At 34.5% G+C, this 23,257-nt stretch overlaps 3 protein-coding genes across 3 annotated transcripts; 2 read left to right on the forward strand and 1 right to left on the reverse strand.

The window, feature by feature from the left end:
* The first annotated feature begins 9,873 nt into the window (after positions 1 to 9,873).
* LOC122589213 (transcription factor AS1-like) lies at positions 9,874 to 11,335 on the forward strand. The gene has a single exon (XM_043761465.1). The coding sequence runs from the start codon at positions 10,094 to 10,096 to the stop codon at positions 11,207 to 11,209; it is 1,116 nt and encodes a 371-aa protein (XP_043617400.1). The 5' UTR covers positions 9,874 to 10,093; the 3' UTR covers positions 11,210 to 11,335.
* A 3,014-nt stretch (positions 11,336 to 14,349) lies between these two features.
* On the reverse strand, positions 14,350 to 16,775 carry LOC122587616 (pentatricopeptide repeat-containing protein At5g19020, mitochondrial). The gene has a single exon (XM_043759791.1). It carries the CDS (start codon positions 16,773 to 16,775, stop codon positions 14,757 to 14,759), a length of 2,019 nt encoding a protein of 672 aa, XP_043615726.1. The 3' UTR covers positions 14,350 to 14,756.
* A 1,443-nt stretch (positions 16,776 to 18,218) lies between these two features.
* On the forward strand, positions 18,219 to 19,127 carry LOC122587617 (protein FAR1-RELATED SEQUENCE 5-like). Its single transcript, XM_043759792.1, has one exon. The coding sequence runs from the start codon at positions 18,219 to 18,221 to the stop codon at positions 19,125 to 19,127; it is 909 nt and encodes a 302-aa protein (XP_043615727.1).
* Positions 19,128 to 23,257: the final 4,130 nt, after the last annotated feature.

Genomic DNA, 23,257 nt, shown 5'->3' on the forward strand with positions numbered 1-23,257 from the left:
GATGAGCCATGTGTATATCGCAAAGCTAGCGGGAGAAATGTTACTTTCCTTGTCTTGTATGTCGATGACATATTAATCATAGGAAAACACGTTCCAATGTTGCAAGATGTTAAATCCCATCTTGGAAAGTGTTTCGCCATGAAAGATCTAGGAGAAGCGGCATTCATTCTTGGAATCAAAATCTATCGAGATAGATCAAGGCGATTAATTGGACTAAGTCAGAGTGCTTATATTGATAAGATCTTGAAGCGATTCAAGATGGAGAACTCTAAGCGTGGGTCTATACCTATGCAAGAAAAACTTAGTTTATCTGTCAAACAAGATGCTTCTACGCCTAGTGAGGTAGAGCGTATGAGTAGAATCCCTTATGCTTCAGCTGTAGGATCTATTATGTATGCGGTTAGATGCACTAGACCCGATGTGGCGTTCGCGCAAAACATCGTAAGCCGATATCAACAGAATCCCGGTGAAAGCCATTGGATTGCTGTTAAAAATATTCTGAAGTACCTACGAGCTACTAAAGATATATTCTTGGTGTATGGAGGAAATCCAGACTTAGAGCTCAAAGTGACCGGATACTGTGATGCTGGATTTCAAACTGATAAAGATGACATGAAGTCTCAATCAGGATTCGTCTTCGTTTTAAACGGAGGAGCTGTGGACTGGAAAAGCAAGAAGCAAACCATAGTCGCCATGTCTGCAACAGAGTCTGAGTACATTGCCGCCTCAGAAGCCGCAATGGAAGCAGTCTGGATAAGGAAGTTCATTAGCGGGCTCGACGTGATCCCCTCAAATGAATTACCCACTGATTTGTACTGTGATAATTCCGGTGCATTAATCATTGCCAACGAACCCGGAGTTCAGAAAGGTGCCAAACATTATGCTAGACGATATCACTATGTTCGAGAGCAAATCGAACTAGGAGAGATCAATCTACTCAAAGTTCACACAGATTTTAACTTAGCTGATCCTTTCACGAAAGCTTTGTCTAGGCCCAAGCTTGAAAGGCATGCCGATGGCATAGGTCTTAAATTAGATAGAGATTTCATGTAATTCTGTAGTTTCAGTGTTTGGATAAGGGATGTTAAACAATTTATATTTTCTATAATGAAATAAAGTACTTGATATGTTTGATTTCATTCAATATTAAATTGTGTCCTATATTTGCATGTTTAATCCTTGAATATTTCGTTTAATATCTTATATATTATCGAATATTCTAAATTGTCCATTGTCGATTAATTATATGGGAATATAATTAAACGAAGACAAATGTGAGTGATTGGTTATATTCTTGGAATATGTAATGGATGGATCCCACCAAACTCACATGATATCCATAGCGGATGCATATCGGACTACCCCACTAACGAATTATCGCTTTATGGATCGTCGTCATTAAGTGAAATTCGTAAATGGTTACTTTTATTGATCCTTTGACTTGAGACACAAGTCAAAGGGGGTACATAAAGGGCTATTTTCAGAAAGCGTTGTGAAATATGATGACTGACACGTGTAGTCAATATAGGATTTGTTCCTTCAATTTGAAAATTGAAGTATGATACCATTTGGCGCCCTCATTAGGACTGATTAAAGATGTTTGCATGGCCGTGCCCAAATAAATCCAGATTGTTCTCGATTATATTTGGTAATCATTAATTAGTTATAAAATGAGAAACATAATCGTTAAATGATGAAATGATCTCGATCCATATTCATATTTAACAAAGGTATCTGAACAAAGGGATAATAAATGCCTTGACCATTTAAACAGTACTTAAATATTTTCGGGAGCATTGGGGTGTTGCTAGACGCTTACCAATGTTATTACCTTCATTCGTTACGAGCTCAAGTGGGAGCTGTTGGAATATGATCTCGTAAAATGAACGTATGTCCGAAAAGTATTTAAGCCTACGGGGTCACACCTCAACGTGAATGTTAATATAAATTAATTAATATATTAAATGTAATTTATTGATTAATTTGATCACGAAAATCTAACGGGGGTTCGTTAAAAGAGTTAAAAGTTAACGGTACTTAATTAACGGACTTAACGGAGAAGAGTTGGAATTAGGAAACAATTAGGAAACTTCTCTAGATGGTTCTCTAAGGGGGCCGGTCGACTAGGGCTCAAAACCCTCCAAGACTTGGTCATTAAGTTTCCTAATCCTATAAATATAAACCTATGTTATTTGGTTTTTCACACAATTAAATCCATAGGGTTTTCTCCTCTCTTTCTCTCCCTCTCTCTCGACCGAAACCAATAAACCCAAGGGTTTTTGGTTTTCGGTTTTCATAGCTAGGAAAAGGAGTTTTCGGGTTAGCTAGGTTTTCGGGTTTAAGCAAAGGGTTGTTCGTGATCAAGTACTAGCATACATATGTTCCACCGTTGAGTGTGCAATCGTAGAGAGGTTAAGTTAAACCTTATTTTGTCTTCAATCTCTCCATATTAAGGTACAAATTCTATTCCTTGGTTAATTAGTTAAACTACATAGATCTTGTCTTCCGTTGCGTGCTTTGTGATTTGTTGTGATAATTAGTTATAAAACCCAACAACTAAGTTAAAAATGTTGAATATATAAGGTATTATAAGGGCATCATTGGGAAGCACTGTTGTGTTTTTTCTTTTGGTAATAGTTATAGCCTTGCAATTTTTGTTTGATATTATATTTTCAAGCATATGATGACCTTTCTTTAATGTTAGTTGAATAGATACAAGAAGCTTCTATGCTTAGTGGATCTCACAAAGGACTTCTCTGTTACCGCCATTGACAAGGGAACCGGAAAGCAGCAAAATTTCACTGTCATCAGCGCTTGCACATTACCAAGTGATTTAGGTGTCTTTGTTGATTGTAATCTTTATAGCGGAGATAGTATATATAAATGGGTTGGGTCAAAACGGAATTCTGGTCAAAATGCAAATAGTTTATAGTGTGGGTTGCGAGCAGTTGGGCTAACTCACAAAGGGTTTTTTTGGGAATTTTTTAAATTCAGTATGAATGGTTAAGTATGATTGAAAACCTAATATTATTTTGTTACCACCTGCAACTTTACTTTTTAACTTCTTTGTATTGCTTGCAGTCACATTAGAGAGTCATCTTTGTACCGGATGACAAACAAACTTCAGCTTTAAACAAAGGCAACAAATCAATCCGAAAATATGTTTCTGGAAGAGCTTGAAGAAGGGGTGGTGGTAGGCCACTAGGCCAGTACTTGCGATGGCTGAGGTTAATGGGTCAACGGGTGTGGGGAAAGCCACTGCTGATGTTAGCAGTTTTGTACATTACCCTTTTCAGTTTACTTGAGGCACATGTGCCTACCGAGAATAAGTATTTAGTTGGCATGTCTTTCATCTTTGATTGTTTGATTCCACTTGAAATTGTATATAAAAATAAATTATCATTAAAATTGAGCTGTTTTTTTTATTTGTTTTTTGTGTAGCGTGCATCTGTTTCCATCATTTTGCCAATGTATGAGTGCATGTAAATAACAATATTTGACTATCACATGTGTATATGTAGCTCAGGTAGTTTTTTTGTTGCTAATTCCCAACCGTCGATTATACATGATTTGTGTAGGCTACACATGTTTTCACTTTTTGTGTGATATATGACATGTATTGTGTAAATATAAGCTTTTGTACGAGGTATTTCACGTGACGTTGTTGGCTTAATCGACGGCCTAAAGTAATTACTTAACTTGCAGATTTGATTATTTATGTGACATGTGTTAGGGAGCTTATTAAGAAATCAACCGATTCACAGATAGTTGAGTTCAATCTCACAAAAGAGAGGCATGAGAAAAATGTAATTCTTATACAGGTGTTACAATAAACATGGAACTATAACCATTTTTGTCACTATGTGCAGTGGTAGATGGATTCGGGTGACATTTGCATAGTGGACGCAAATGATGAAAGATGCCACATTCTGGGTGCGTGCATGATACTTGCTCAATAGTTTACTTATTAAACTTTCTTACACTAATCTTTACAAATGTTTCAAATTGTAGGAGTTATCAGGATGTTTCCTTCAAACCTTGACAGACAAGGAAACAGGCATTGCGTAAAATACTGCAAAAATCCATGGGCCAAACCAAGATGCCTTGGTTGATCGCAGTTGGGTTTAAAGGTAGCAGATGGCCAGTAACATCTGGATTTTTTTTATACAAATGAACACTTTTTAATTATAACATAACATAAGTATTCTTATGAATACGTATGTATTCTGTATACATACACCACACTTCCCGACGCTCGTAAATACTTAAGAGTTAAGTCAGAAGCATCTCATATGTTAATTTATTTAATTATACAAGCTTTGTTTTAAAATTGTAGCGGTCTAATGGTCATAAAGGTAAGAAATGTTTTGGTAGTCTATTTTGGGTTATTTGGCCCGTTTGGCCCTTTTGTCAAATTGGGAGATGGTTAATTCAAAGTTGTTGGATATGTTAGTTAGAATAAATATGCATATTTTGATGAATTAAAAATGATATTAGCTTAGGAAAATGAGTCGAGTCTCAAAAGTAGAAGAACCGTCGGTTCACAACTTGGGTAAAAAGCAGAATTGGCTTTGGAAAAATTTTGAAAGGCGATAACTCTTAAATTATACTGTTTTGGTATAATATGGAACGATAGGTGATGAAAGTAGTGTCAAAAGTCTTTCAAATGGTATAAGATTTGCAGAACAAGGACATGTCTGAGTGGTTCAACTATGGTCACAAATCAGCCAGGGCTGTTTGCTGAGTATCCAACAACCAAAATTGGCTTTAGGCAGTTTTCGAAGAGCAATAAATTTTTGTGTAATTTGTTTTTGATAAAATAAGAAAATAGTTATGGACGGTATGGGATTAGGTCTTTCTAATGTCATAAGTTTTGTTGAATATGCAGCCGGTTGAAGCTGCATGTAAAATGCTAAACTAAATTTAAGACGATCAAAACTTTTAAACCGTAATTCTGTTTCTGACAGATGATTTGTCCATGAAAAGGTTAAGAAGTTTAATTTCCAATGATTATGGTATGGTAGTCTGAATCAGATTTTAAATATAACCTCTAAGCTGTTGAACAAGTGTTGTTAGGGTAGGTTGACTGTTTAAAGTATTTAGGAGCATCAGAATGTGTGATATATGTATATATTCATAAGAATACTTATGTTATGTTATTAAAAAGGGTTTAAATTCCAGGCTTAACATGGGCAGGGTTCTATTTTGAAATGTACTGATTCGTATTAAACTACAAAATCAAAGTGTTTAACAATGAAGGTATTGCCCTCCATGTTAACCCACCAAATCGGTGCTAGCCACTACCATGCATTTGCTAATTAAGCACACATTGGTACACCATGTAACTATCCACGATGCTTTTATAATACAATAAATACAAAAACAATTTGATAAACATCCAGTGATCGATGATCAATAACACATTATTCATAAAGACAAAGCACAGAAAATTTCAGTGACCACCAAATCTACACTTACTCTAGGGCTATCTTTTGCTATATATGGCCATTTGAATAACGTGGACACGTAGTTCCCCTTCATATCAAAAGATATAATAGATATCCAGAACATCAGACCACATGCATATGATGACTAACCGTCGACTCTTCCTGCAAGAAACTGGACTAACGGAAGACAAAAAACTAAGGTTTCAGTTTTATGAAGACAGGTCGTCCATTCCTGGGGAAATCGTTTGTTTTGAAGTCTGCTAGAATGTGACACTATTTTAAAGCCTGATTGTTTCTGATTTTTTTAACACATATATCATCCAAACACTTTTAAAAGCCTGATTGTTTCTGTTTTGAAGTCTGCTAGAATGTGTGACAACTTATTATGCTTAAGGTTATGAAAAAGCAACAACCACCCACTTATTTTGCTTAGGAAAGTATTAAAAATGCTCTGATTTTTGCGGCGTGACTTTTAGATCATCTTGGTATCCACTTACAAATCCTCCTTATCGATAATGTACCATTCATTCCAAAACCAGCTGGTAGCACACATTCACAGTAAGTCATGTGTTGTATTAGAATATCGAATATCGAAATATATATCAAAGAGAGTTGCTTAGCCGTGCATCGCACGGCACTGCACTCCAGTAATAGGGAAAATCTAGTAGGGTTTCCGGTGGAGCTTGAGTATTTTTCTTTTCCAGATACATAACATTAAATATTATTATGGGGGTATTTATTTAACTGTTTACTACCTAATAGAGTGAACTCAAAGTTTTAGAGTTGTATTGAAAAGTGTCTTGTCAAGCAGGTAATTATAAAGTTCATACTACTAGTTTTGATTGAATTTTAGATTTTTGTCTTAATTGGGTTGAATCAAGCAAAGCTAGAGCTTAAAATAAAGGTTTAATTTGGAGGAGCTCGAGTCGAGTTTCAAGCCTACAATTAATGGCTTGAGTCAGGTTTCAAACGTACTATGTGTCGACTTGATTCCATGCATAATAAACGGTAAGCTCTGACATATTTAGATTACTAATATCAATTTAAGACCCTAACGTTATGGTTTATAAAGAATATTGACAAATATAACTTTTGATTTTACCACATTTTTAGAAACCAAATTTTAGGAACTTTGTAGTAAATTTAAAAGGTTTTGATAGTGATCATTCATAGGGTGCTGATTAACTAATTAATTGAATGCATAAAAAAAATTGTATTTTAAGTAATTTAAATGTGGACACAATTCCGAATTTACTCTAGTTCTTGAGTTCGATCTTTATGGATGACAAGCCTTAGGGTTTTTTTCTTTTGAATACTTGTAACGGCCCATGGTCGACATCTCATTGTCTAGAATAGGTGCAAGGCTCCACCATTACACGGTGAGGTTTTTCAGATGTTGTATGCGGACTGAATGTTCGAAAAAATATGTGAAAACATTTCGCATGCATCATACCTTTGTAGGGGAAGGATGATAACAATAGGTTAATGGTTACAGGATTAAGGCGTTCCCACCAATCTACCCATATTTTTAATAGCTGATATTTTATATTATAGAGTACAAGTATCTTTTTTACAAATACGAATTGAAGATCATAGTTTAGGACATGTATCTAATAATGTATTAGTCATATTCTATCGAAATCTAAAATTATAAAGTATTGCAATGTAAATTAGTTGTTTGTTATCTATTTGTACTCACATATATCTTTCACCATATGATAATAAAAGATAATGAGAATAATCTGTGACTGTTTATGTAAACGTTACAAGTTAATTATATCTTTGGCAAGAACTCCTCAAAGAATCAAAGCCACAAAGATTCATTTGCTACGACTCATAGCTGGTAAAATGACTTGTCTGAAATTAGTCTTTCTTGTGAATTAATACAAACATTCAATTCAACGCTCAATAACCAACATGATAAAAAAAAAGGAAAAAAGGTTGATGTAAGTCCCAACTACGAATAGATGAGTGCTGAAGACACCTCTATATCAATGGTGAGTGTACTTTGCAACACTTTCACTTAATTTGGACGTGACCAGTTTAGAGTGAACAGTGTACCAGGTTAACTGGAGTTATACTTATTAAGGTGACAAGTCGAATAAGTAAATACAATGCAATAATGTAAAGTATAAATAAAGTAAATTGGTGAGACAATATGTAATTTTTCAAGTGTATTTTATTTATTTATTGTTAAATAAAATACAAGGTTGTTGCGGAACCAAGATAATACATGAATGTAAATATCCTAACAACCTATTCAATACAATTGATCTATACTTGGAAAATCTCTTAACAATCGAAACACTTAGAGTTGTGAAATGTTCCCTTTTGCGATTGAGATAATATTGCACAAGTTCACCAACAATATTGCAGAATGTATGAGTTTGCAAAGTTGTTGAAGTGCTTGGGCAAGGACCTCTATTTATATTCGAAGGTTGAACATTGGGATCTCAACTTCGACGTACAAATATGTTTGACAACACACAAAAGTATTAGTAAATAATTTTGTGTGTGTGTGTTAAATAAAGTAAGACAAAAGGTTACTTTATTCAACCACTCTACATCTTTGCACTTTTATCCACAGGCAAGATTATTATCCGGGTAAAAGGATGTAGTGAAAAGGTCCTCCTCGTAATTAGTGTAAAGCTTTGTAAAGACATTTACACTGGAGGATCTCCAGTTGATTAATCTGGTAGAAAGTCAACTGGGCTTCGTTGCCATTGCCTTTCTCTTTCTTCCACTTGTTGTCTTTGACTTCAACTGGAATGTCTTCAGATTGTTGTTTTTCAGATCTCAACTGGAGGAAGTCGTCAGTTGCATAAACTGTACATTGCAACTGGACTTCAAATATTTCGGACAATTCTTCATGCTCTCCAGATGTAACTAGAGAGATCCAGTTTTCAGCAAAACTGGACCTAACAGTTGATACCTTATATATTTTTATAAAATTAAAAATTTGATGTACATATTACCAAAAAAAAATGCATATCAAAACAGATACAAAAGTTTTAAAGTAGTCAGCACATCATATATACTCATAATGTTAGTATACATATCTTGCTAATTACAACAAAGTATTGAAAGTAATTATTTTATACTTTTCGACCATTTCTAGTTTATGTAACGCATTAGAATTTAGAGATAGAACGAGATATGTCACACGGACGTTGTCTCGGGAGCCATATTACATTTTTTATATACGATAACATGTAAACTTAAACAACTTAAAGCGTGACAAACCGGGAAAAAAAAATGAAAATGTACTAACATTATATTATTATATGTGGAACAAAAAAAATTGTCATAATAAAAAATGAATGACATAATAACGTTTCATTTATTTAAAAGCATAAGCCAAAAACAAAAATCTAAAACAAAACATATATTATTAAAAGAAACCATCTAATACATATAATATAGCATAAATTAATGAGTAATTGAGTGTTCACATATTAGTAATTATTGATATATGTAAAAGTTAAAAGTTTTGTGATGTATGTGTCGTAAATGAAAAAAGAGATTTCTCCTCAAATATAAAGAAACGGATAAAAACAAACGATTTGTCATATTGGACAATGGTTGTTGAAGGTTTTAAATTTAGAGACGATCGTGAACATGAACAAAGACTCAAACTGCAAAAATGTACAAATGATAAGGACCATTTTTGAAAATTTATATAAATTATAGGGACCATTGTTATAAAAACAAAAAATGCAAAAAAAAAATAAAAATAATAAAGAAAGCGTGGCACGACTCCCGTTGCACGAGTTTTACGATATGTATAATTTCCATTTGAACAGTAAAGTAAGCAGGTTGTAGTGATTTAGCGATTTGGGAGAGCGAGCAGCTGTCTGTTTGTGGTGTCGTATCAAACCCTCCAACCAACGCCATCCAATCCGACAATCTCTGGTTCCTTTTTTTCCCACTTCTTTCTTTATATATTATTTTACCTTGAGAAATAATCAATCCTTCTAATTAAATACCTAAAAATCCTCTTAACATATAAAAATTGAAGGATAAGATTATGAAAGAGAATTAGTAGAATTTAAATGTCAAAGTTGTAGAGGTTTTAAAAAGATTTTTATGAGGATTAATCAATTTCTTTTTTACCCTCTTCTTTTTTACCCTCCCATCCCATCAAACATGTGATGCTAAATTTGTTTTTGTATTATTTATTTATTCTTGTACATTTAATAGGCAGCATATTTAGCCTAGAATTCTTTTTTAAACTAAAAAATAATAATGATATGTGAATTTTATCAGGTCCCTATCATCTGATCCATGTCTTGTCACTATCCCCCTCACCACCATCTTTCTTTCAGCTTTTATATATCTCCGATCCCCATTTCCCCTTGCCTTACCCTTACATACATACATTTTTTCCATATATATACACATATACATCTATCTCTCTATTTATATAAATTTATGGAAAAAAAATAATAAGAAAAAAAGAAAGGACCCCAAAAAGACAAACGTCCTTGGCCAGCAGATCCGAGAAATGCGTTGATGAGTCCCTTCTTTATATACATATACATATATATTTTCCACAAATATATATCTAGGCGTCTCTTTCTCATTAATTATTTCTACACTACCACCAGCTGAAATTAACTAACATACATTATGGTGTTCAAAAAGAAATGAAGGAGCGTCAACGATGGCAGCCTGAAGAAGACGCCCTCCTCCGTGCTTACGTCAGCCAAAACGGCCCAACCCAATGGAATCTCATCTCTCAACGCATGTCCAAACCCTTAGACCGTGATCCTAAATCTTGTGTTGAGCGTTGGAAAAACTACTTAAAACCCGGTATCAAAAAAGGCTCCTTGGCCCCACACGAACAATCTCTAGTCATCTCTTTACAAGCTAAATACGGTAACAAGTGGAAAAAAATCGCTTCTCAAGTCCCTGGCCGTACCGCCAAACGTCTCGGCAAGTGGTGGGAGGTTTTTAAAGAAAAACAGCTCAAAAAAAACAACGCATCCGGTGGTTGTTGTTCTTCTCCTGAAAAACCGGTCCAAGGTACTTACGACCATATTTTACACACTTTTGCTGAGAAATACGTTCAGCCGTATTTGATGAATCCCACAATATTGTCTGATATCAATTCCCCAATTTTATCTCTTGGCTCCGGATCCGGGTCGGGTCATGTGCCTGATCCTAATGTGACGTCGTTGCCTGGACCTGTGGCGTTGCCACCATGGATGAATATGAATGCTGGTGGTGGGAATACTATAACAATGACGTCATCGTCTTCTTCAAAGTCAACAACGCCATCTCCTTCGGTTAGCCTGACGTTATCTCCTTCTGAACCGGTGGTGTTGGACCCGGTTCATTCCCGGTTTTTGCCGGTTCAGCAAGTCGGGACTCTGGTTCATTACTGTAAAGAGGTTAAGGAAGCTAGGCAGAACTGGGTTCAGCATAAGAAAGAGGCCACGTGGCGGTCGAACCGGTTGGAGCAACAATTAGAGGCCGAGAAAAACCGGAAGACCAGAGAAAAGATGGAGGAAATTGAAGCGAAAATTCGGAGTTTAAGAGAGGAAGAAACGACGTCGTTAATGAGGATGGAGAGTGAGTATAGAGAACAATTGAGTGCTTTACAAAGAGATGCACAAGGAAAAGAAGTGAAGTTGATGGAGGCTTGGAGTAATAAGCAAATGAAGTTGAGTAAAGTTGTTGAACAAATCAATGGTGGCTTAATTCAACATCAACATATGATTAGTGGAACTAATCATAATCATCATCATGAGTTAAGTTAAGATTAAGATGAATAATGGTGGATTATGTTTCATTTTAGTATGCAGAAATTTGAGTTTAAGCGGGTGTTTTTATGAGATGTAACGAATGCATGGATAATTAATCTTATAATTTTGTTTTTCTCTTAATTTGCTCCATGATATAAGAAAAAAAAAAATGGGTGGAACCTCTGGTCCCATGTACCATTTTGGTACTTAGAACGCACACCGCATAGAATTCATATCCGGTAAGTCACCATTCTCACATATGGGATCACAAGATATAGTTTCTCTGCTTGCCAAAAAGTTTTAAACATGTGACTTCTAACCTTTATCTTTAGATCTATGTAGTCACATGATGACGGTACCATTAAGGTTTCACCTCATTGATTGATCGATGATATCATGCATCCATGATATTATGCATTGACTATATAAAAATCAAATATAAATTATCAATAATCCATGATATAAAAAATTGGTTGACGTCATGTTAAATATTAAGTTTGATATATTATACTGTATTGCATTAATCAAAATTATGATATGTTTGACATATTAATTTTTCGAAGTTCAAATGATTACATATGCATCATCATCCTCTATTATATGTTACCATCTATACGAAAATTTATGTTTGTGAAAGGGAGAATCCTAGAATTCATTAAACACAATACCAGAAACATGTTGGTTTTTCTAATACAAAGTTCTTCATTGGAAGCCTTCAATTCATTACTATGTAACTTTTTTTTTTATGACAGGAAAACTTTAATGTGTCATACATAGTCATGATATTACTAGTTTTTGTAACTTGTACAGTTAAAATTTGAGATGCATAACAACCAATACTTTTCAAAGGTTTAATAAGTTCTTAAAAGTTACTAAATGCAATAATAAAATATACTATAATATAATGTATTTAATTACAATTGTTATTTAAGGTATAGAGAGTGGGGATGGGCCGGGTTACGGGTACATTGGAGTAGGTGTAAATGATGGTATGCAGTGTGGTGTCAAGAACTGTTTGATCATTTTTGTGACAACAATAACACCAACCACTTTTAATTTAAGCCTTTCTCTTTTATATGTTTTTCTTCTCAATTTTACTCCTTTTACTTTTTTTTTTTTTTTTTTTTTTTTTAATCTTTTCCAGTTTTGCAGGCAGGGGCGAGTGAATAAGTAATGCACAAATCACCTGTTTTTTCCATTGGTGCCGTGGTAGGGTTGGGAGTATTTTGGACTTCTACGCTTGACATATTCGGCCCACTTGGCCTTAGATTTCATCTCATGGAAAATAATTCGCACGATGAACACATAATTTATACATGATCATAATTTTTTATAAGATAGAGCTTTTGATAATGCTCTCAAGTTTGGTTTAAAGAAACCGGAAAACTTTACAATGTATCATTTGTTTTTTTTATTATGAAATAATTTAGTAATATATCCATACTTTTATGAATATTCAAGTTATAATTAGTTAATAATAACTTCTTGTATTTTAAATTAAAATCTGATTAAAAGTGTAACTAAATGTATTGTAAAGAAAAAAATAGATATAAGCTCAATAAATATGAAAACAAATAAACTAATCTAGTTGGTACAGGGATAAAATAGATGATTCACAATCACATGTAGAATTTTTTAAAAATTAAACAACTGATAAAAGTACTATAAGGGTTAGTAGATGTGTAACATACATGTTTAAATATAATACATGTCATCCTATCTTAATCTTAATATACATATATATATATATATATATATACTAGGATTTTTTTACCCGCACGATGTGCGGCTGTTTTAAAAAGGTGTTTAATAAAATGAGATTTAAGTTAAACTTGCTTAAAAAAACATTTAATGAAATGCTTAATATGTGAACAAATGAGTAATGGAATGGATCAATAATGATCGTAAAAAAAACATATGGACGAACAATCTATTTAGTTTCACTTAATTAAATTAGCAATAACGTATTCATTATCCAATCATTAAACTAATTGTTATATACACTTGTTTTGAACTAATTATTCGTCTACCATCATAATATTTTTCTCATCATCACAATGAAAAATTGTATTGTTAAAAAACAAAAGAAAAAAGAGATTATATTAACCATTATCATAAAATTCAAAAAATGATAAAAGAATTAAACCAAAAATTGTACATAATTTCCATGGTGATATGAATGAAAGAATTAACATAACTCTTTCAGAAAGTTATGATATTATACAAAGCTCTTAACTCATATAAGATGAATATAATTTAGTGGTGATAAAAAAGCTTATAAACTTTAAATATTGTCACTAATGATTAATGCGATGAGAGTTCCAACTAACCAACGGCCTGAGCAAACTTTCATATAATCACCATAAAAAAACGAAAGGAACCTCATATAAATGTTGAATAAAAAAGATAATGAAATATCATTAGGTATAGACATGATGTTTTAAACTAAAGAGAAGATATCATTTTATCTAATGAGAAGATCTTGGATTCTTACAATATATATATATATATTTATTTTAACATATATAGGTTCATTTGTTTTCTAAATATATAGTTTATTTAAAGAAAATATGGAGTTGACACATAGGATAAAATCTTATGTCGCAATTTTTTAAATTAGTTTTAGATTGCAAGAGAGCTTTAAAATGCTTGGTTAACTATTGTTTTATAAGAGTTATATATATATATATATATATATATTATAAGAGAGTTGAACTAATGACTTATTTGTCAATCACGTCGCCCGATTTCATCAAATTGACTATCGCTATTGTCATCATTTATTTTTTGTTTACATATTATTAAGTTCAATTATAGAATAGTCGATCTCAATGTTCCGAGTGAAACTTCAAAAGTTTGTATCAAAAGAGTAATTTGAGGTATACTTCAGGTATTATCCGTGTAATTTACTCATTTGTTTATTGGTTATGATTTTACGTTTAGGAGTGGTATGAGGTTTAGGTCAATTGTTGCAGTAATTGGGAATGTCCAATTTACTGTTTTGTGTAACATATGTACATATTGGTTGATTAATATATGTTCGCTTTTCATTAAAAAAAAATTTTTTTTGGCATAATATCATGGACATCCCTCACCTTTATTAGTTAATAATCTAACAAGTTTAATGTTGCTATTGGTACTAATGTACTATCACATTACAACAAAGTTGTATAATCTCCATATTATTTTGAGCTATGATTGGGAGTTTGGGACTATCACATTACAACAAAGTTGCAATGAATATGAACAAAGCTCGCATGTTTAACTTTGAAACAATCCTTCTTTGGAATATTTTGTATAATCTCATCACCATGACATAATTGGCAAGGTTCACAAGAAGGCATTTTTGTAAGGAGTGTTAAATGTTCTTCTCTAGCCAAGCCAATAGCCTCTCGAGAGTCCGCACTGCAGCATGAATAATTCTGACATCAACTTAAGCCGCTCATGCACAGTGTCTAATAATCAGTATGTGCAGCATGAGCATATGCCCTGTTGACCTTTTTCCTTTATATGGTCAAAAGGGAAATTTTTATGCAATTGTCTGATTCAGAAACAAAGGAGATCATATGACCCCACTGTAACCAGGTGACCTTGTTAATCTTTGGCAACGCATTTTTTGTCTTACAAAAGCTGCATCGTCCAATCGTCCTGCATCTATATAGAGATTGGATAGCAGGATTCTTCCAGGGCCATGAGATGGTTCTGCATTTGCCAAACATTCAGCTGCCCTTTCTCCCATTTCAACATTACCATAGGTTCTGGATGCTGATAACAATGTGCCCCATATTACGACGTCTGCCTTCATTGGCATGCTCTTTATGAGTTCCTCTGCTTCCTCTAATCTCCCCGCTCTACTCAAAAGATCCACCATACAACCATAATGCTTAATGTTTGGCTCTATATTGTACAAATTTTTCATCCTTTTGAAATGTCGCTCACCCTCTTCTACCAAACCAACATGACAACAGGCGCTTAGTACTCCAATCAATGTGATAGCATTAGGTTTGATCTTTCGTTTCTCCAAGTTAGAAAATATTTCCAGAGATAATCCTGCGTGACCATGCATGGCCAAACCACATATAATCGCATTCCATGGTGAGTTTGTGAAAGCATTTTCCCTGACTTGATTAAAGACTTGTAATGCATTCTTGATGCTCCCACATTTAGCATACATGTCGATAATGGCTGCGCTTAGGTTGTCATTTATGGGGATTGACTGATTGATTATATATTCATGAGCCCATCTTCCTTGTTGCAATATGCCCAAATTAGCAACAGCTGAGAGCATGCTTACCATTGTTACTTCATTTGGTTTAATACCATTTGACATCATGTCATCAAAAAGTTCCAAAGCCATATGTGGTTGCTCAGTTTGTGAATATCCAGAAATCATCGAGCTCCATGAAAAAACATCTCTAGTCGGCATCCTGTCAAATAATTCTCTAGCTGAATCAATCATATTATTTCTAACTAGCCCTGATATTAAAGCATTCCAGCAAGGCAGATGGTTTTTAATTCCTATTTTGAACTGAATTTGGGCAAGTTCGATATTATGGCAAGCTGCATAAAAGTGGATGATTGTCGACTGTACAAAGTCGTGAAGGTCAAATCCTAGCTTAACACTTACCCCATGAAACTGCTGACCTTCGCAAAACGCACTTACTTGCCCACACATTGCAATAACCTCCACCACCAAAACATCATTAGGAAGGATACCGCCGTTTAGCATTTCTTGATATAACATCAAAGCTTCCTTCAAACTTTCATCAACACGTAAAACACATCCAATAATGGTACCCCACGAAACAACATCCCTTTCCGTCATTTTATCAAACAAATCTCTTGCCAAGGTGGGTAATTTGGCCTTAGAGTATCCATTCAACATTACATTCCATGTAACTATATTCTTATACGACATCCCGTCAAACAAAATCCGCGCATCATCCAGACACAAACAAGCACAATACACATTAACCAAATTCGTCAAAACAACATTACAATCATGAAACCCCAATTTAGCAACCAAACCATGAAGCATCTTACCAACATTCTTATCTTTACTACAAACATGCGTATAAGACGACAACACACTAGACAACGTAACATGATTAGGAAGCAAACCCAAAAACCGCATTTCCCTAAAAACGTCCGTTACCACATCATACCAATACCCATTTTGAGCCAATGCAGAAATGACAGTAGTAAAAGAAACCGTGTTTTTCTCAGGCATTTTATCAAACAGTTGGCGGGCATGACTAAAACGACGAAATTTAAGATAAGCAGAGAGCATAATGTTACACGAAACTGGATCATATGAATGAGGAGACGAACCCCAGATGGATTCTGCATCATTTATGGTATTAGAAAAATTGGCATATAAATTGATTAAGGTATTAGTGATAAAGATATTGGAATGATGGCCAGATTTGATGATATGAGACTGAAGATTTTGGACATGAATAAGTGATTGACATGACTTTAATGTTTGTACAAGTCTATATTCTTGGTTTGATATGTGGTGGTGGTGTTGTGTTGAGTAGCAACGAAATGCGGTTGGAAAGTATTTGTTGCTAATTTTCATTAGTTTAAAACTTTGATAATTAGTGTTGTCTACATACTAGTCTCTTTTGAGTTTTGATGATGATGAAGAAGAAGATGATGATATAGATGTTAATAATGAGATTATATATTTACCCAAAAGGACTAATTTGTTGCTTTTACCAAAATATTAGAAAATGGGTTTTCTAAAAGGGAGTCCTACATAAAACTAATTCTCCATACACAATAATTATATTTAATTAGACTATTTAGCCTTTACATCTAATTTTAATATTTGACCCTCTTATTTTACTCTATTACATTACAATCACTTCTTTCATAATAATACCTTAGAGGTTATCTTCCTCAAGCAGCATGGTTGGATCAGTGGTAAACACCATTGTCTCTGGAGATAGAGGTCATGGGTTCGATCCTTATCCCATGCAAAGGTTGGAGGGTCTTTTCTACCATTTAGGTAGAAACTGGAAGCAGCCTCTCTACTTAGGTAGAGGTAAGGTCTGCCTACATCTTAACCTCCCTATACACCGTCGAGGTATTGGGGTTCAAAACACGCGAAAGACGGCACTGAGCAGTTAGTTACTTACTTTAGGTTATCTTCCTCATATATTACACATACCCTATATTTTTTATTGCCGCCAAATCATCTTGATTAGAATACATGGAGACACAAACACAGGTAATGATTATCATTCGATGGGTTTTATTTTTATTTTTTATCTATTTTATTTGCTATATGTTGTGAACCCATAATCAATATATAAGTGATTAATCAGTCTGATCGATCTCTTTGAAGTATGTTTAATTATGGATATGTCTTTTACGTGCCATTATGATTGATTAGTATATATACAGTATATGTGTTTTTATCATTTTATATCATGTGATATTATCTTACTTTACATAGACTTAGATTCTCTGTGGTTTTTCTATTACATTAATCTCACTTGTGTTTTGTTTTTTACAAAACATATAATTATTTTTGTTATTATGTTTTTACAAATTCATAAGAATTGTGTGTGAATTAATGTAACACTTACATGTTAAAGTTCACTTAGCAGAATATCTCATCTGACACAGCTACGTACTCCAACAATTCATAGCGAAGAAATATATCTTGCTAGCTCTAAATTTGAATCAAGTGATGATTTGCTAAAAAGTGTACGAGAATTTTATGGTAGAAAGGGATACGGGTTATCTATTCGTGCTTCAAAGAAAGAAAAACATGTGATCTTGCAATGTGACCGAAGTGGCTCTTATCGAAATACAGTGCAACTTGGGAAACGTAAAAGGAGCACAACAACGCGTTTAACCAACTGCCCGTTCGAAATCATAGGCCAAAAGAGAAGTGATGACACTTGGACTTTTAAAGCAAAAACCTTAACACATAACCAAGAGCCATCAGAAGATATCTCCGGTCATCTATCATTCCGTCAATTGTCACCAAATAAGGTAAAGAGTAAAAGAAATGACTATGTCTGGCATACCTCCAAGACAAATCCTTAGTTCTTTACGCCAAGAAAACCCAAAAATTCGAGCAATCTCTAGAACTATATACAACCTGAAGAGAAAAAGTCGTAGAGATGATTTGGGAAATCGGCCCATGATTAGTGTCCTCTTTGAAGAGCTCGCAAAAGGTGGTTTTTCATTTGATGTTTTACAAAACCAAGAAGGGCGTATAACCCGTTTGTTCATTGCACACCCTTTGTCCGTTAAATTGGCGAAAGCTTTCTCCCATACGTTTGTGATGGATTGTACGTACAAAACCAACAAATATAAAATGCCTCTCCTTGATATTATTGGAAGTTCATGTTTCAATACCTCTTTTTATTCCGGGTTTGTTTTTTTGGAAACAGAGGATGAAGAAAACTACATATGGGCATTAACTACATTTAAAAAGCTTTTTGGAGAAGGTAATCAACCATCGCTGCTAGTGACGAACAGGGAACTTGCACTTATTAATGGCATAAAGAATATCTTTCCTACTGCGACGAATCTTTTGTGTGTTTGGCATATCGAAAAGAACATCATTGCAAATTGTAAGAAGCATTTTCAACATAATGAAGAGTTCGACATTTTCATGGAAAGTTGGAAAAATGTGGTATATTCAAAAACTGAAGCTCTCTTTGAAAATAATTGGTCTGAATTTAAGTTGTTTTATAAAGAGAAAAAAGATGCAGTTGAGTACATAAATAAGATATGGTTGCCTTGGAAAGAAAAGTTCGTTAGTGCGTGGACCGATAATTACTTACATCTTGGTAATCGTTCCTCCTCGAGAGCTGAAGGTGCTCATGCCAAACTAAAAATGTATTTACAAGTTTCAACGGGTGGTTTTAAACAAGTGAAGGATAAGATTAGTCTTGCTGTTAGAGCATGAATTTAACGAGATTAAAGTCCAACTTGCAAGTGAACGTATTCAAGTTCCTCATGATTGCAATATGCCTTTCTTTAAGGAGCTCTTATGTCATGTGTCTCATTTTGCATTGAAATAGATATACAAAAAATATGAGCAAGCAAGAAAAGGTAATATGTCTGACTTTTATATGAAGTCATTCTTATACGACTTCAAGTTGTTTTAATTTTAACATGGTCCATTTATTTTTTTAGGTATTATAACTCCTTGCAGTACTCATTTTATGTCAAGTATGGGTCTTCCATGTTCCCATAAGATAAAATCTTTGATGAAAAAGACACTTTCATTGGATCTTATTCACCCACATTGGAGGATTGATACGTTATCCTTAAACACAGAAGATGGTATACACCAGGACGATGATAGAAAGTTTGATGAATTGCTTAATGCGTTGCGTTCGAAATATCAAATGTTTCCCCAAAACAAGAAAGAATATGTTACTAAAAATTAATAAAGTTGTGAATGTGTCTGATCTGTTGTTTGAGCCAGAGATTCGACAACCTAAAGGAAGACCTCCCAAAGCAAAGAAGAAGAAAAGGGGATCAATTTCTACAAAACGAGATCCTTCCAAGTTTGAGTTTGTAGAATCATCACGAGCATGCAATTCTTCAAGCTCTACTAGTTTACTTACGTTTGCTATGAAGATAGTCTATTTGATTCAAATTCATATCCAGGTGATTTTACGTCAACTGAATAGTATGACATGTGAGGTTTTATTTTAATTTTTTTTAGTTTTGTTGTTTTGCAACATCTTGCGTTTAATCATTTGTATTGCAGACTATAACTAATATTGCGTGAATGTGTTCAGGTAAGGGAGACGATTTGCAGTTGTGTTGATGACATGATGTTCAAAAAATGGTGATGGTGTTTTAATTGGGTAGTTTAAAGATACACTATCATGGTTTTTTTTTTTGTTATTAGTTGAGTTATGTTCTTCAATTTAGACGAGAATTTCTTTTGTAGTTTAAAGTTTGGTTTATCATGGTGGAAGTTTAAGACTCACTTTGTTTTTTAACGGCAAAAAAGATATATTATATATATGACAAACGATTAACTAGCAATTTACTAGTGATCAATATACAATGTGCAAAATCTAGAAATATACACGCTAAACATAGACTAGATTCTTCTTAGAACTTTAACTGCTAAGGTTGCAAAAAGGTTGAAAAAAACTGTAAGACTCATTTTGGTATTTTAAGTTGTTAAATGTAATTTGTTTTATTGATTTTTGAATTGATTTAGCATCCAGAGATATTGGGTTATAAATAGGGATGAAATCTTGTCATGTATATAATTTGTTTTTGGTCCTGTATGTCAATGAAAATGATTATATATACATATATCGTGTGAATAGATGTCGTGTTAATAAAATGATAAAGTGACAAATATAAGGTAGCTGTAATGTAAGATTGAAAATTAAAAGGGTCAAATATTGAAATTAGACATAAGGGTAAAATAGACTAATTCAATATAATTTTTGTGTATGGAAAATTCGTTTTGTGAAAGGATCACTTCCCTTTCCAAAAGGGTTTGATGCTTACTCCATTATAACGTCGAAAGTCATTATCTACCATATATAAAAGTGATAAAACCGATATCTCTATCATTAGATACGAGTAAATTTGTCTATATTTTTACTTCTTTTAACATGATAAAAAATGTATTGGGAGTCAATAAGCTGGAGGGAGTGAGGGGGCGAGATGGGAGGGAGACAGGTGAGAGCTCACAAGGTTGAAGGGATTATGGCCGCCACTGCAGCGAGATGGGCGGAAGGTTGGAGGTGGCGAGCTGGATTCTCGCTGAAGGTTGGGAGGAGATGGGGAAGAAGGAACGAAGGTGTAAACTTTTTTTACCGTTGCAGGGACCAATAGTGTAACTTTGCACACGTCAGGGGCCAAAAGTGTAAACTAAGCCAAACGTCTTTTTTTTTTAAGCTGCTTAGAGGGTAGCCAATGGACTCGTCCCTGAACACGTTCGACATCCTCGGACGAGTCCACACCGTTGGGTGGGACTCGTCCTTGGTTCGTTCGGGTGGCTCGTCCGGGTGGCTTGTTCCTGCAGGGACGAATGCTACGCTTGTTTCTTTTTCGTTTTTTTTTTAATTCCAACGCCTACTTTTTGAAGAAGAAGACAAAAAATTTAAAGTTTCAAAAGTTGGCAAAACAGGTCCCTCTAACGGCCTTTTTGCCCACCTGTAGTTCAAAAAGTTTACACTTTTAGTTCTTTAACAGCTAGTTTTTGAAAAAGCCTATATATACACCTCCATAAGCACTAGAACACACGACACTTGCATTATTCAGATATATTGACACATACAAAACCATTTTAAGCACAAAATCATGTCGAACTTCAACAACCAAAAAGCCGACGACTTCTGGAACTACGCCGTGAACGATTTTAATCAATCGTACACTAACCAGCCATCACAAATATCGTTCATCCCACAACTAAATGACTCCCGTTATGCTCAATTCATGGCAGCTTATTATGTTTCACTTGTCGTTGCACAACCCCTAGTTTCTACCATGGGGGTCATCGTCAGCAGCACAACTTTAACAACCTGATCAACACTGCTTTCCCACACCACCATATAACCCCACACCTGAATCTGCTCCCACGCCCGAATCTATTCTCACCCCCCAATCCATTCCTGAAACACAACCAAAAAAGGGTCGGATCAAAACCATATCCAAATGCACCAAGAAAAGCAAACAACTAAAAGAAGCTGCTGCAAACTCGTCAAATTGGAGCGAGCTTGAAATGAAAGTTCTCACTGAGTGTTGGATCGATGCTACAGAAGATCCAATAGTTGGCAAAGACCAATCTGTTGATTCTTTTTGGGGGAAAATCGTAGACAAATACAATGCAAGATTCCCCAACAACCCAAGAAATCACAATCAGATTAGTGGCAAGTGGAGAAAGATCAGAACAAATGTGTCAAAGTTCAATGCAATCTGGAAAGGCTATGATGGTCATCGGTGCAGTGGTGAGAACGATGCCCAAGTAATGGAGGAAGCGCGTTCAGAGTGCTTTACTCAAACCAAAACTCAGTTTACCATGTATGAGTGTTGGTTGCTTGTGAAAGATAAGCCAAAGTCCTTCGCTCCATCCGGTCATGATGTTCTGGGGCGAAGCCTGCATAAAAGGAAAAACGTTCTTAATGTTGTTGGTAGTGAAGATGAGGAGGATGAGGGGTCCCAATTCGAGCCGGTGGACCTTGGTGATAATGACCTCTTCGGTCCGGATACGTATACGCGCCCCCTACTAAGTCAAAGACTTCATGAAGATCTGCTTCTTCCGATGCGGGGTTTGCTCGTTCTTCAGCTTCGAACCTAGCCGCCCGAATCGACCTATTTGGGTGTAAAAAAGCGGCGGTGTTGGATGAACAACAACTATCTTTGGCTGCCATTCGTGAGGAAGAAAGAAAGCGCACCATGTATTCGGCTCTTTCGTTCATGGACAAAACAGATGGTGATGATGAGGAGAAGAATTACATCAAGGAAGCCAAGAAGAAACTCATGGCGGAGTACAAAGACTTTCTATTCGGTCCCAATTAGTTTAGGTTTAGTTTAAAAAAATAAAAATGTTGTTGTGTTTTTTTTTTTCATTTTTAGGTTGTGTGCTTTATTTTATTGTAATTTGTTTTTTTATTTTTATGTTCTAAATGTATTTGTATTTTTATTTGTAATGAACTTGTATGTTTTGTTAATAATTTGTGTTAATGGACTAAAAATGTATTTTATTAATAGTTTAGATGGTTAAAAGTATAAAGTTTGGATAAATGGGTAGAATTAAATAATTGGTGGGTCCAAGACTAGTCCTTGAGGGATGAGTCCATTGGGTGCATTTTGAGAGGATTAGTCATTGGAGTGTTTTTTGCTGATGTTGCGCTGACAGGGACTAGTCTTTGAGGGATGAGTGGTTACCATTGGGTACCCTCTTATGAGTTTAGTTAAAAAAAAATGAAACTGTGGGTCACACATTTTTTTTTTTCCTCCAACCTTTTAGCTGCCTTTTGTTTTAGCAAAATGAAATTGCTTATGATTTTTTTTTTAGCTGCTTTTTTTAGCTCACCCTAAGTTTTTTTTTTTCTT

The sequence above is a fragment of the Erigeron canadensis genome, chromosome 2 (genome assembly GCF_010389155.1).
Source record: "Erigeron canadensis isolate Cc75 chromosome 2, C_canadensis_v1, whole genome shotgun sequence".
NCBI classification, from domain to species: domain Eukaryota; kingdom Viridiplantae; phylum Streptophyta; class Magnoliopsida; order Asterales; family Asteraceae; genus Erigeron; species Erigeron canadensis.

What these genes read in the sequence shown, in the direction of transcription:
- LOC122589213 (XM_043761465.1), top strand. Translation starts at nt 10,094, where the DNA reads ATGAAGGAGCGTCAACGATGGCAGCCTGAAGAAGACGCCCTCCTCCGT.
- LOC122587616 (XM_043759791.1), bottom strand. Translation starts at nt 16,775, where the DNA reads ATGAAAATTAGCAACAAATACTTTCCAACCGCATTTCGTTGCTACTCA.
- LOC122587617 (XM_043759792.1), top strand. Translation starts at nt 18,219, where the DNA reads ATGACTATGTCTGGCATACCTCCAAGACAAATCCTTAGTTCTTTACGC.